The 14,560-nt window shown below is 44.0% G+C and overlaps 1 protein-coding gene and 1 pseudogene across 1 annotated transcript; one reads left to right on the forward strand and one right to left on the reverse strand.

The window, feature by feature from the left end:
- Positions 1-8,521: 8,521 nt before the first annotated feature.
- On the forward strand, positions 8,522-9,963 carry LOC148563794 (uncharacterized; annotated as a pseudogene).
- Positions 9,964-13,753: 3,790 nt separating this feature from the next.
- Positions 13,754-14,293, reverse strand: LOC107640434 (uncharacterized). Its single transcript, XM_016343957.1, has one exon. It carries the CDS (start codon positions 14,291-14,293, stop codon positions 13,754-13,756), a length of 540 nt encoding a protein of 179 aa, XP_016199443.1.
- Between the last annotated feature and the right edge of the window lie 267 nt (positions 14,294-14,560).

A 14,560-nucleotide genomic window follows, 5' to 3' on the forward strand; every position in this document is an offset into this window, starting at 1 on the left:
TTTCTGCATCATTTACTTATCTCTGTAAACCCTAGTAACTAGTTTAGTATAAATATGAATTTTTACTATTGTATTTACATCTTTGAAACGTTTAGTCCTTAGACAATGGAGGCTGGCCTCACGGCCATGCCTAGACCTTTCACTTATGTATTTTCAACGGTGGAGTTTCTACACACCATAGATTAAGGTGTGGAGCTCTGCTTTTCCTCATGAATTAATGCAAAGTACTATTGTTTTCTTATTCAATTCAAGCTTATTCCTATTCTAAGATATTCGCTTGCACTTCAACATGATGAATATGATGATCCGTGACACTCATCACTATTCTCGATCTATGAATGCGTGCCTGACAACCACTTCAGTTCTACCTTGGATTGAGCGTTTATCTCTTAGCCTCCATTCCGAAAGATCGGAGTCTTCGTGGTATAAGCTAGAATTATTGGTGGCCATTCCTGAAATCTGGAAAGTCTAAACCTTGTCAGTGGTATTCCGAGTAGGATCTGGGATGGGATGACTGTGACGAACTTCAAACTCGCGAGTGTTGGGCGTAGTGACAGACGCAAAAGGATCACTGGATCCTTTTCCAACATGATCGAGAACCGACAGATGATTAGCCGTGCGGTAACAGTGTATTTGGACCATTTTCACTGAGAGGACGGGAAGTAGCCATTGAAAACGGTGATGCCCAACATACAGCTTGCCATGGAAAGGAGTATGAATGATTGGATGACAGCAGTAGGAAAGCAGAGGTTCAGAAGGAACAAAAGTATCTCCATACGCTTATCTGAAATTCTCACCAATGAACTGTATAAGTATCCCTATCCTATTTTATATTTTATATTTTAATTATCAAAATCCCATAACCATTTGAATCCGCCTGACTGAGATTTGCAAGGTGACTATAGCTTGCTTCAGGCCGACAATCTCCGTGGGATCGACCCTCACTCACGTAAGGTTTATTACTTGGACGACCCAGTGCACTTGCTGGTTAGTTGTATCGGAGTTGTGAAAAAGAATTTGAGATTATAAACGTGCGTACCAAGTTTTTGGCGCCGTTGTTAGAGATCACAATTTTGTGCACCAGTACGCATAGGCCACGCGTACGCGTCGTCTGGCATTTTACTTCTCACGCGTACGCATCATGTCATGCGTACGCGTCGCCTGACGACCTCATCTCCATGCGTGCGCGTCATGCCATGCATGCGCATCGATGAATTCACTCCAAATCCTTGATTTTCCATGAATTCTCTACTTTGCATGCTTTTCTCTTTACTCCTTTGATCCATTCCTAACCCTTTTCAACCTGAATTCACTAACAAACACATCAAGGCATCTAGTGGAATCAAAGGTGAATTTAAACTAACAAATTAAAGGCCTAAAAAGTATGTTTTTACACTTAAGCACAAATTAAGGGAGAATTACAAAACCATGCTATTTCATTGAATAAATGTGAGAAAAGTTGATAAAATCCCCTAAAATCAACACAAGATAAACCACAAAATTGGGGTTTATCACCTCACCATTAACTTCACATCATCATCATCCCTTCGCACCTCTTCCCTCTCCCTTTTCTCACCACCATCACCATTGCCACCATAGCCATTCATTACTCACAACACTTTTTTTTTCAGCAACAACAATAGCCCCAAAATAAATTAACAGCAACATTCATAAAATAAATCAACAAAAAATTCAGATTAAACAATAATTCAATAATCATCAACTACAATTTCAATTTTATAACATGAACTTTATCAAGAAGTGTTGGGGAGAGATTGGGTCGGAATTCACTGCAGCAGTGATGGACTTTTTTTGAACTGCAAAGCTACCAAGAGACTCTAATGTTACATGGGTGGCTTTGGCTCCTAAGTTCGTTGGAGCAAAGGAGATAAAAGACTTTCATCCAATCAGCATGGTAGGCTGTGTGTATAAGGTCATATCAAAGGTATTGGTACGAAGAATGAGGAGTGTAATGCCTGGATTAGTAGGAGACATACAAAAAGCTTTTGTGAAAGGGAGGAAGATACATGATGGAGCCTTGATTGCTTGTGAGACTGTGTAGTGGCTGAAAACGAGGAAGAAGAGTGCACCGATAATCAATTTGGATTTTCAAAAGGCATATGACAGAGTCAAATGGAGTTTTGTGGATATCGTCCTTCAAAAGATGGGTTTTGGTACTAAATGGCGAAGACGGGTCAATGAGTGTATTTGCTCGGCGTCTATGTCGATTCTAATAAATGGGTCGCCATCTAAATCCTTTAAGATGGAACGAGGTCTAAGGCAAGGTGATCCGCTCTCTCATTTTCTCTTTGTACTTGTGGTGGATGTACTCCATAGGATGGTAGCTGAAGCTGTGAGGAATAGCAGAAATTCTCCATTGTTGGTCGGACAGGACAACATTGAATTGTCTCACTTACAGTTTGTGGATTACACCATATTGTTCTGTCCACATGATGAAGTTACTATCAGAAATTACAAGATGCTTTTGCGATGTTTTGAGGACAGTTTGTGGATTACACCATATTGTTCTGTCCACATGATGAAGTTACTATCAGAAATTACAAGATGCTTTTGCGATGTTTTGAGGTGATGTCTGGATTGAGTATTAATTTTGATAAATCCAGCTTAATTCCAGTTAATTGTGATAGGGAGTGGTCGCAAAGAATGTGCAGTTTATTAGGGTGTAAGGAAGCATCCCTGCCTGTTAAATACCTTGGTGTTCCACTTGGAGCAAACCCAAGACTTGTCAAGACATGAAAACCAATTATAGATAAGGTGGAAGACAAACTCAGTTTGTGAAAAGCAAAAACGTTAAACAAAGATGGTAAATTGGTGCTTATTAAATCAGTACTTAATAGTCTGCCAATGTACTACCTGAGCTTGTACAAAATGCCAAAAGCAGTAGCAGAGAAGTTAATTTCACTGTATAGGAGATTTTTGTGGAGCAACGAAGATGGCAAGCATGGAATACCTTTAGTAAAATGGGAAATAGTACAAACTCTGAAAAAATTAAGAGGTTTGGGAGTGGAGGATGCAGTACTTCGAAATACCACACTGTTATTCAAATGGTGGTGGAGATTTTCTAAGAAAAATTGTCCATTATGGAAGAAGATTGTATGCTCTTGTAATAACTTAAATCCTAATGTGTTGCTTTGTCATCAGTCTGTATTTTCCAAAGGGGGACCATGGAAGGATATTTGCCAGTTACAAATCATAGAGCAGGAGGTGAGAGAGAAGATGATTCGGAATTTATCTCTGGAAGTAGGTAATGGTAGACAAGTGCATTTTTGGGAGGACAGTTGGTTGCCGATTGGTATGTTAAAAGACACTTTCCCAAGACTTTTCTCAGTTTCAAATCAGAACGGATCTGTTATAGGGGATTGTGGTTTTTGGGATGGGCTAGAATGGATATGGAACTTTCAGTGGAGACGAAAACTATTCTAATGGGATTTGGAACTAGTTAACCAACTTCATGAAATTCTACGATCAGTCAAGTTAACAACTGAGAGAGAGGACCAACTAGTGTGGAAATTTGATAAATCTGGCGTTTATATTACTAACTCCTTTGTGCAGGTGAAAACACTTCCGGAGGAAATTACGAGCTATAGTTTCACTAGTTTCATTTGGAGAAGTTTAGTACCTCCACGTATTGAGTTATTCACCTGGTTTGTACTAGTTGGTAGAGTCAATACTAAGGAAAGATTACGAAGGCTAGGCGTTATTGATCAATTGGATAGTGTGTGTGTTTTATGCAAAAAGGATGTTGAGGACCTCCACCACTTGTTTCTTCGTCGTCAGTTTACTTGGTAGGCGTGGTGTGCATGATTGTTTGACTATGGCAGATTGTGGATTGTTCTAGGGACAATTAAGCAACATTTTGAAAGCTGGACGGGAGTGACTATAAGGAAGGAGGAACGTAATAGGTGGCTAATTGGATTTTTGCTATTGTTTGGCATATATGGATGAAAAGGAATGACAGAATCTTCAGGAGTCAAGAAGCAGGAATTGTGAAAATTATTAATAGGTCGCTTACGAGTTGTAAGGATTGGAGTAGAGTTGATCCAAATGGTTTAGTTCTTGGTTGTTTTGTTGCTCCACCTTATTGTGTTGAGCTCCTTTACTTAAAAAAAAAAACAATTTTAGTTTTCAGATCCAAAAATAGCAAAACAACAGAAATAAAAAAAATTAAAAAAAATAAATGATGTTTATGTTCTTCAAAAATAAAAAAAATAAAAAGAAAGGAAGAACGACGAACAGCTTCTTGAAACTTCGTTCGAAGTTCCAGAACCCCCACCACTACTGTTAACTACCACCACCACCGTAACTGCCATGGTTATCGAAATCTCTGAGATTCTGTGGCTGGTAGAGAAACAACGGATTACTGTTGTTGTTGTTGTTGTTGTTGTTGTTGTTGTTGTTGTTGTTGTTGTTGTTGTTCCCAAATACATGAATTAATGGGTTATTCAAATGCAAAGTAGAAGAATATTGTGGATCCATGTAAGCATGGTAATGGAAAAGGAAAACGGAAAAGGAGTTAGAAGAAGGAGAAGAAGATGAAGAAGAAGAACCGTTGTTGATGGCGGTTACTACACCAAACTTCATCATCATCAAACCAGAACGTTGTTGTTCTTCTTGCTTCACTGCAGAAGAAGAAGCGAATAAGTAGGACGACAGAAATGGAGAGAAGAAGAATTGGTGTTGGGATTGGAGTTGGGGTTTTGAAGAGAGGGGCATGATGAAGGGGATGGGGGGTTACGGGAGTGGGGTGAGGGGGTGGGTTTTGTTTTGATTTTTTAATATTATTCTTAATTATTTTTATTATTTATTAAGGGTAATTTGGTAAAAAAAATAAAATTGAAGTAGAAAAGAACGATTTTATAACGTTTTGTAACGTTGGGGATGATTTTAATAACAAAAAAAGATTGGAGACGATTTTGATTTTAGCCTCATACCTTAGGGACGAAAAAAGTACTTAACCCTTACAATAATTTGTCCTCGAAAATACACTTCGAGGCTCATAGTAGTCCTTAAGGCACTTTTTATCCATCACTTGCCATCGAAAAAATGAGCTGGATTGATTCCTACCACACTGGCATTATAATAGCAAGTTGATGTGATAAAAAAAATGTATTTTTGTAATTTGATCCCTTTGTTCCCTTTTAAAATTTTAATTTTCAAATTATCTTCAAATTGTATTCAAACCTAAATCATTATCAATATCAAGAAACACTCCTTACTTTTTCCTCGTCGTGTTATTCTAACCATCTTTTTTGCCACAATCTTCACTTTCATACCCCCCTCTTCATGGGTTGGTCTATTTGTAATGCTCCATTTTCTTTTAATTCTAAAAGTAATTTGTTTGATGGGCCACTTAAGTTTTTCATTTTTTTATCTTATAAATCATGTAGTTTAACAAAATTTTCTAAAATATCCTATCATTCATTCTTCTTTCATTGTTGCTTTAACTTGAACTCCTCTTTACTTTTTGCCTTTTTCTTCTTATTGGATAGTACCTTTTAGAAAAACAGATTAAGTAAAAATTCAATAATAATAATAATAATAATAATAATAATAATAATAATAATAATAATAATAATAATAATAATAATAGCAAAGGGACATAAATTTTACTTGACAATTCAAAGAGCCATATTTTCAAAAAATTGTTGAATTATTATAAAATATAAAAACAAAAGCTAGTCACCATAATGCTAGTTTACACAGTCTCATTTTAGTGCAAAGCAATTGAGTATAAATCTAATTTTTCAGGATAAATCTAAATTATTTAGTGCCATTAAAAGATTTACATAATTACTGGAATACTTTACTGGCACTAAGTAAAGAATTTTTTAAAAAATTTTATCTCGACAAACACTTGTTATATGATTGTTAGAAATAATATTTTTAAAATCATGATAATTTATAATGATAATTTTGGTGATGATTTTTATGATTATTACCAAATGCATTATTATTTTTGTTGGGTGTGGTTGAAGAAGTATTCCAGGATTAAACAGAACTCATCCAACTCTTTTTATTTTTATCTTTTTTCTCTTTTCAATTTACGGGCCCTTTTACTGGATTTCTTTAATTTTCGTTTAATGTTACAATTGTTGCATCCAAACCAATATATATATATATATATATATATAACAAGAGAGGAGAAGACGACCAAGGGTTGAACTTGTACTTAAGCCATAGGATTAAAGAGGAAAAAAAGAATAATAAAATAAAATAAAAGTTGACAATAATGTTTATTAAAGAATACTGCAGGGAGGTGAGAATAGTGGTAGAAGGAGAAGAAGTGGGATCAAATATAGTAGCGGTGAAAAATTGGAGATTAAGAATATAGATAGGACACAATTAGATTATAGTTGAAAATCAGGTTAAGATAAGTTTAGAGGGAATTACTAAAAAAATTTAAACACTTTTTAGAATTTAGATAATTTTTTTCAATCAAAGTATATTTTTAATAGGTATAACTTCTGTTCGTTACCCGAGGATGTCGGGTACTCGATGGATCGGATGGGGGTGGAAGGATACTGGGTGCGAGATCCTGCAGCAGCCTAGAACGGGTCTTCGGGTCCAAGTGGGAGGCTGGCGAAGCCGCCGGTTGAACGGACGAGAGAGGTTGGCCACCTACAAGGACACTCCGACGCTCAAGTTAGTGTCCGTACGAAAGGATAGCCAAATTAGATAAAGTGATGTGTACCTCGGGGGGAGTGCTAACCTCTCCCCTTATATACTGTGCTGGGTGGGCCCAAAGATGACCTAACCCACTGGCCAGGGTGCTTGTGAGCTGTCTCTGCCCACGTGGGAGGAGTAGGTCGTTCCGAATTTTGGTTCGGGGCTTTGGGTGCTGCTCCGAGGGAGCCAACCCGACTGGTCCGCTGGGTGTGGCGCTGGGTCGCAAGCGAAGTCGGATGTCGACCGGGTCGGGTACGGCGGGCCGACCCATTGTGTTTCCCTTGTGAGGGGTAGTTTGGGCCTGGGTTGGATGGTGCCCGACCCGGTGGCTAGCTGGGCTGGACTTGTGATAGTCCGTAACAGTGCCCCCAACGCGCTAGCCTTGAGGTTTAGAACTCGTGGCTAGGCGCGTTTGTGCTACTCGCCGAGATGGGACGTGTTCCTCTTCTCGGAAGCCCGTTGTTGGCGTTTCGTGTTCCTCACGCGTGGTTGTCTCGTCTCTGACACCGCCTCCTTGGCTTCTGCGTGGGGCATTAAATGCCCCATCATTTCATGATTTGAAATTTGCGCAAAATGACAGATATGCTCCTGTCTTTTGGCGCTTTTCCTGACGGTTACATTCTTGGCCCCTCTCTTTTTTATTTTCGTAACCTCCTTATTTCCCCACTCTCCTTTTCTCCTCCTTCTATTCCCTCGAACCGCTGCTGCTTTTCCTCTCTTTTCTGCTCCTTGCTTGTTTTTCTTCATCTTGCTCTTGTTGCTGCTTCAGCTTTTTCAGACTACTTCTTCATCTTTCTTTGTACATTGATTTTTACAGTTCCATGTTTTGCTCTTTCCTTTATGGTATTTCGTGTGCTTTCCTTTATGCATGCCTGGGTTTCTGTTTGTTTTTTGCCGCTTCTTCTTTTAGAGGGGGTGCCACTGGGTTTTCCTTAGGGTTTACTTGAGTTCTGGGTAGTGTGGGGATATCTAGAGGGTGGTTTAGAGAATTGTAGTTTTTGCTTTTACTACTTTAAGGGTCTCCGACATTCCGTCCTGACTAAGTGGTGCCCTCGTTGTAGGTATGGCCGAGCGCCTCGTTCTCCCGGACCAGGCTCAACGACCGCTAGCCGACTTTGTTGACCATTACGCTTGGGTTTCTTCCGATGTGAAGGACACCCCTTCCAAGGTCACGAAGGAGGGCCTCCAGGATCTGCGCCAGGCAGGGCTCTTATGTGGGGGAGGTCTCGAGGAGGCGTTCTACCAAGTTTACGTTCTTGCTAATCGGGAGCGCGTCTGTTAGAAGAACTTGGCGTTCCCACGAGTTGTTGACTGGTTGTGGGTTTATGAGCCCATGTTCACAACCTTGGGGGTTCGTTTACCCTTCTCCCCCTTTTTCATGGGTTTGTTGAATCATTGTGATGTTGATCCGTCACAACTTCACCCGAACAGCTGGGCTGCCATCCGATGCTTCGAGATGGTTTGTGAATATCTGGAGCTTCTGACTTCAGTGAACGTTTTCCTCTACCTTTTCCTGCTCACGAACCCTTCTCGTCAGGGGAAAGCGAAGAAAGGGTATATGTCTCTCAGGGCCCAACAAGGCCGTAGGAGTTTTGGCCTTTTTGAGGACTCCTTCCATGGCTTTAAGTCCACTTTCTTCAAGGTCAGGCCAATCGAGGGTCATCAGCCCTTCTGGCTTACTGCCGAGGGAGAAAGACGGATCCCGACCTACTGGAGGTTCGGGGCGGGGTCCAATTATTTGATAAAAATTTTCTATGACTGGTTGAGTCCAGAAGATCGCAACATTGCCGACATCTTGTTGGCTATTTTTGGCGAGAAAAATCTCAACCCCCTTATGGTTATGGGGGACCGGGAAGCCGATCGGTCGTATGTTGGTGAGTTCTTCATTATTTTGTGTTTTGCGTGTTTAGTTCTTCCATTGTTCATGCCCTTGCTTTTTTGTTTACAGTTTCCATGGCTGGTGGAAAGAAAACTTTGGCCGACTTGATGAACCTTATCCAAGGTGATGATGAGGGAGGTGAGGACTCCTCGGTGACTCCCTCGGCGAGCCGGGACCAGGAAGATGCCGGGGAGGGTAGTGGTCGGGTTGATGGTGCTGACCAAGGTCAGCCGGATGGGGCTGAAGTCCCTCCCGAGAATACCTCAGGGAATCCTGGTGTGGAGGCGGAGGTCTCCATTGAGGAAGAGTATCTAAAGTTTGGTGATGATGACTTGAAGGTTGTTAGCAACCCTAAGAAGAGAAAGCGAGATTCTGGGAAGGCGCTCTCGGTTATGGAAAAGAACTTCGATGCTGGGGGCTTCATCGAATCCCAGTTGCTTCCTAGCACCGAAGAGTTTTTTCGTGATGCCGACCTTTCTGGGCTGGCAAGGTGGATCTACCGCAGTCTTCTTCGAGCTGCAGCTATCGCCAAGAAGGTGGAGCCTGTCTTGGGAAATTACCATGCCATGGAAGTGAAGCTTTGGGATTCCCAAAAAGACCTGACAGATTCGAGGTCCCGGGAGGAGTCTCTGAAGGCAAAGTTGTCTGAGCAGGGAAAGAAGGCTGAGGAGTCATTTGGTTTACCGTTTTATGGTATTTACCGTTTTTGCTGTTTGTCGCGGAGTCATTTTTTGCTTTGGGTCCCTTTGGTTCCCGGGGTGATCAGTCCCGGATTTTCGTTAGGTCGATCGTTTATTTTTTACCATTTTGTCATTTTGATGCGAATCTTGCAAAAAGACATTCATTATATATGCATTATAGAACTTTTAAACAAAGAAGTGATGTGGTATATAATTAAGTGAAAGACAGTAAAAAGGGATGCAAAGGAAATTAATTAGTGGGAGGGAGTGAGGTCGTCGGATCGTCTGGTTAGTTCTTCTTATGAGTAGAACCTCTTTAGGTTTGCCATGTTCCATGTTCTCGGTACCTCGCTTCCATCTAACTTCTCCAACTTGTAGCCTCCTTTGCCGAGGACCTCTCTTACCCTGTAAGGGCCTTCCCAGTTTGCGGCTAGCTTGCCTTTTCCTGGGTTGGCAGCCCTATGTCGTTGAGTCGTAAGACCATGTCACCTTCTCCCAGGCTTCTGTTTAGCACCTTGCCATTGTAACTTAGGGCTACCCTTTGCTTTATTGCTGTTTCTATTAGATGCGCCATTTGCCTTGTCTCGTCGACCAGATCTTTTTCGATTGCTTCATTTCCTCCCCCGAGGAGTAACCTTGGACTCGGTTCCCCGACGTCGACTGGATGACTGCGTCGACCCCGTATGTGAGTCAGAAGGAGGTTTTGCCGGTGGATGATTGAGGGGTGGTCCTGTAAGACCATAGGACTAAAGCTAGCTCGTCTACCCATGAGCCCTTTTCCCCTCAAGTCGCTTCTTTAGCCCTTTCAGGATAACCTTGTTGGCTGGCTCCACCTGGCCGTTGGTTTGGGGATGTTCGACTGAGGAGAAACTTTGTTTGATTCCCAGTCCTGCTAGGAATCCTTTAAATTTCTTGTCAGTGAATTGTGTCCCGTTGTCTAACATGACGGTTTCTGGGATTCCAAACCTGGTGACCACCTGCCTCCACATGAATTTTTGGCAATTCGCTGAAGATATGCTAGCCAGTGATTCTGCTTCTACCCATTTAGTGTAGTAGTCTATGGCTAATATCAAGTATTTCACTTGCCCAGGCCCAGGTGGTAACAGTCCTAAGAGGTCGACTCCCCATTGGACGAAAGGTCGGGGGGCCATCATCAGGTTAAGTTCTTCGGGTGGTGCTTTGTGGAAGTTGGCATTTTCCTGACATTTTTTGCATTTCCTGACAAACTCCTGGGCGTTCATCATCATCGTGGGCCAGTAATATCCTGCTCGGATGATTTTTTTTGCTAGCGACCTCCCTCCAATATGGTGGCCACAGCACCCCTCGTGGACTTCGCTTAGGACGTAGTCCGTCTGGTCGGGGCGTAGGCATTTGAGCAAGGGTTGGTGGAGTCCTCGCTTGTATAATTGCCCTTGTATGATCACGTATTTGGGAGCTTCCATCTTGATAGCCTGTGCCTCATTCTCGTCTAGGGGCATTTCTCCGTGCTCTATGTATCGGAAGATAGGGTCTACCCATGAGGGGGAGCTTAGAGTTTGGCTTGCGCATAAGATGATTTCTGGTTTGGTTGCCAGTCCCTGGATTAAGGATCTGTTCCCTATCCCGGGTTTGGTGCTTGCTAGCTTGGAGAGGAGGTCGGCTCGGGCGTTCCTTTCTCTAGGGACATGCTGGATTATGACTTCCTCAAAGCCTTTGCATAGCTCCTTTACTTTCTCCAGGTATTTTTGCATTAGTGCGTCCCTGGCCTAGTAGCTGCCGTTTATTTGAGAGGTGACGATCTGGGAGTCACTGCTAACTTCCACCCTCGACGCTCCGACCTCTTTGGCTAGCATTAACCCTCCTATCAAGGCCTCGTACTCTGCCTGGTTATTGGAGACTGGGAAGTCAAACTTGATCGATTGTTCATAAGCTACTCCTGTCGAGTTTTCGAGAATGATTTCAGCACCTCCGAACGTTTGGTTGGATGCTCCGTCGACGTGGAGCTTCCACCGTGTGTTTGGCACGTCGGGGGGCCTCCCCTGTGACTTCTACCAGAAAATCTGCGATGGCTTGGGCTTTAATTGCCTGCCTAGGATCGTATTGTAAGTCATATTGGGACAGCTCTATCGCCCATGCCATCATTCTTCCCGCGAGGTCGGGTTTTTGGAGGACTTGTCAGATGGCTTGGTCAGTTCTCAGGATGATCACGTGCCATTGGAAGTACTGCTTTAGTCTTCTGAATGAGGTCAGTAGGGCATAGGCCAGCTTTTCCAACTTGGTGTACTTCAACTCCTCCCCTTGGAGTACTTTGCTGATGAAGTATACTGGGCGTTGAGTTTTGTCTTCTTCTCGGACAAGGACTGTCGCCATTGCTTGTGTGGTTACAGCTAGGTACAATTACAGGGGCTCCCCTTCTTTAGGCTTACTGAGTATGGGAGGTTTTGAGAGTATCTTTTTGAAGTGGCTGAACGCTTCTTCACATGCTGGGGTCCACTCAAAGGTGATCCCCTTCTTCATTAGGTTGAAGAATGGGATGACCTTTTCTGCCGAGGCGCCGAGGAACCAGAATAGAGCCATAAGTTTTCTGGTGAGTCATTGCACGTCCTTAACGCACCCAGGGCTTGCCATTTTGAGGACGGCTTCACATTTGTCTGGGTTGGCCTCTACCCCTCTTTGTGTTATCATGAACCCTAAGAATTTTCCTGCTTCCATGGCAAATGCGCATTTGAGTGGGTTGAGCCTCATTTTGAATTTTCTTAGAGCTTTGAAGATGGCTTGGAGGTCATTTATTAGTTTGTTCGGCTCCGCCGTTTTCACCAGGATGTTGTCGACGTACACCTCTACTGTGTTGCCGATGAGGTCGTGGAAGACCTTGCTCATTAGTCTGTGATAGGTGGCTCCTGCGTCTTTTAGCCCAAAGGGCATTACTTTGTAGCAATAAGTGCCTCCTGGTGTTATGAATGCTATTTTATCTTCGTCAGGTCGGTGCATCGGGATCTGGTTATAGCCAGAGTAGGCATCCATGAAGCTAAGAAAATGATACCCTGCCGCCGAGTCGACCAAGGTGTCGATGTTGGGGAGGGGGAAAGAGTCTTTCGGACACGCTTTGTTCAGATCGGAGTAATCAATGCACATTCTCCACCTTCCGCTGGCTTTCTTGACTAGAACGACGTTGGACAACCACGTTGAATACTCGAGTTCTTTGATGAATCCTGTTTCTAGTAGCCCGGCTGTTTGCTTGGCGACTTCGTCGGCCCTTTCTTGGGACATCTTCCTTCGCCGCTGGGCTACTGGTCGGACGTCGGGTTTTACGGCTAGCCGGTGGGACATGACCTCGGGATCCAACCCCGGCATGTTTGATGGTGTCCACGTGAAGATGTCGCCGTTTGCCCTTACAATGTCCATGAGGGGTCCATTGAGTTCATAGGGCAGATTCCTGTTTACAAAGGTAAACTGGTCTACCGACTTCCCTATCTGAAACTTTTCCATGTCTCCCTCTGGTTCTGGTCTCGACTTGTCCTCCATCCTGACGTCCAGATCTGCCAAGAACACACCAGCTGCCTTTTTAGACTCTCTCCTTAAGGAGAGACTGGCGTTGTCGCAAGCGATCGCCGCTTCTAGGTCTCCCCTTATGGAGCCAACTGTTCCCTTGTCCGTTATGAACTTCATTGTCAGGAATTTAGTGCATATTACGGCTGAGAGTTCGTTGATGATCTTTCTTCCCAGGATGATGTTATATGCTGTGGAGTCTCTGAGGACTACGAATTCTGCCATGACCGACTTCTTGGCATCACCGGTTCCGAGGCATATTGGGAGGGAGATCGTCCCGTCGGGTTTTATGTAGTTATCACCGAGTCCCATGACCCCGTGCTGGTAATTTTTGAGGTCAGATTCTTTGAGCCCTATGGCGTCGAATACGTTTCTGAATAGGATGTTGGAGTCGGCTCCAGCATCGACGAGGATTCGTCTGACTAACCCTGTGCTGACCATTGCTGTAACCACCATGGGAGGGGGGGGTTCTCGGGGAGGTCGTGAAACCATTTATCCTCCGGTCCAAAGGATATCGTGGGTGGCCCCCTATTGGTGGTGGGGCCTTCCATTGAAATGGATAGGATCCGGTTTCCCGTTTTTGTCGCCGACTTGGATTTTGGAGGGCTATCGCGCCCTACCACGACGTTGACCACGAAGGTTGGGGGGTTGTTGGCGTCCTCTATGGTCTCCTGTCTAGGCTTGACAGCTCGGCTGTGATATTCTTCAGAGCGTTCGCGCTCCTGTCTCCTCGACTCTCTAATGAGCCGGGAGAATTCGCTCAGCTTTCCATCTTTTATGGCCTGCTCTAAAGCATCCTTCAGATCGAAACACTCTTGGGTTTTGTGGCTGAACTCCTTGTGGTAATCACAGTAGAGGCTTTTGTTGCCCCCTGTTCTCTCTTTCAATGGTCTGGGTTAGGATAGGATTCCTTTGCCTGCGATTTGTTGGTAAATCTCCACTATGGGTGCCGTGAGTGGCGTGTAGTTTATGAACCTTGCTACCCGTGAGGGTTGCTTGGATTGCTTGCCAAGGGTGCCGTCCCGGGGGGCTTCCTTGTATCTGTCGACCTGGGTGGCCTGCCGAGCTGGGGGTTTAGGAGCTGCCGTTTATTTGCTGATACAACCTGACCAACTTCCACATCATTAATGTATTCCTTGGCCACACTTTGAATTTCTTGCATGGACCAGACAGGCATGGTAGTGAGGTGCTTCCTAAAGTCCTCGTTTTGCAGGCCGTTCGTTAGGTAGAGACTAGCGACTGAGTCCGTAAGGTCGTCAATCTCTAGACACTCATCATTGAATCTGTCTAGGAACTTTCTGGTCAGCTCCCCGGGCTTTTGGGTAACCCCCAACAAGTTGATTGGGTGTTTTGCCTTGGCTATGCGTGTCGTGAACCGAGCCAGGAAGCTTTGGGAGATGTCCGCGAAAGATGTGATGGATCTTTGTGGGAGGACGTTGAACCATCGAATCGCTGGGCCGGCTAGCGTCACAGGGAACGCTCGGCATCTGACCGCGTCGCCTACCCTCTCCAAGTTCATGCTTGCTTCAAAATCTGTGATATTCTCCTGGGGGTCCTTAGTCCCGTCGTATCTCATGTTCGTCAGCTTGTCGAAGTTTTTCGGGAGCCGGACCTTGAGGATCGAGGGGTGAAAAGGAGTGGCTCCCATGATAATAGGTCCTGTTGTTTCTTGGCTTTCCCCCTCTGGGACTCCCAGTGGCTCTCGGACCTGCTTCGAGTAGGTCGGAAGGTCGCCTGTGTATGCGCCTCCTTGTTAGGCTCCTTTCTCGGCTGTCGTGTCCTCGGG

The sequence above is a fragment of the Arachis ipaensis genome, chromosome B5 (genome assembly GCF_059453495.1).
Source record: "Arachis ipaensis isolate K30076 ecotype BB chromosome B5, ASM5945349v1, whole genome shotgun sequence".
In the NCBI taxonomy this organism is placed as follows: Eukaryota; Viridiplantae; Streptophyta; class Magnoliopsida; order Fabales; family Fabaceae; genus Arachis; species Arachis ipaensis.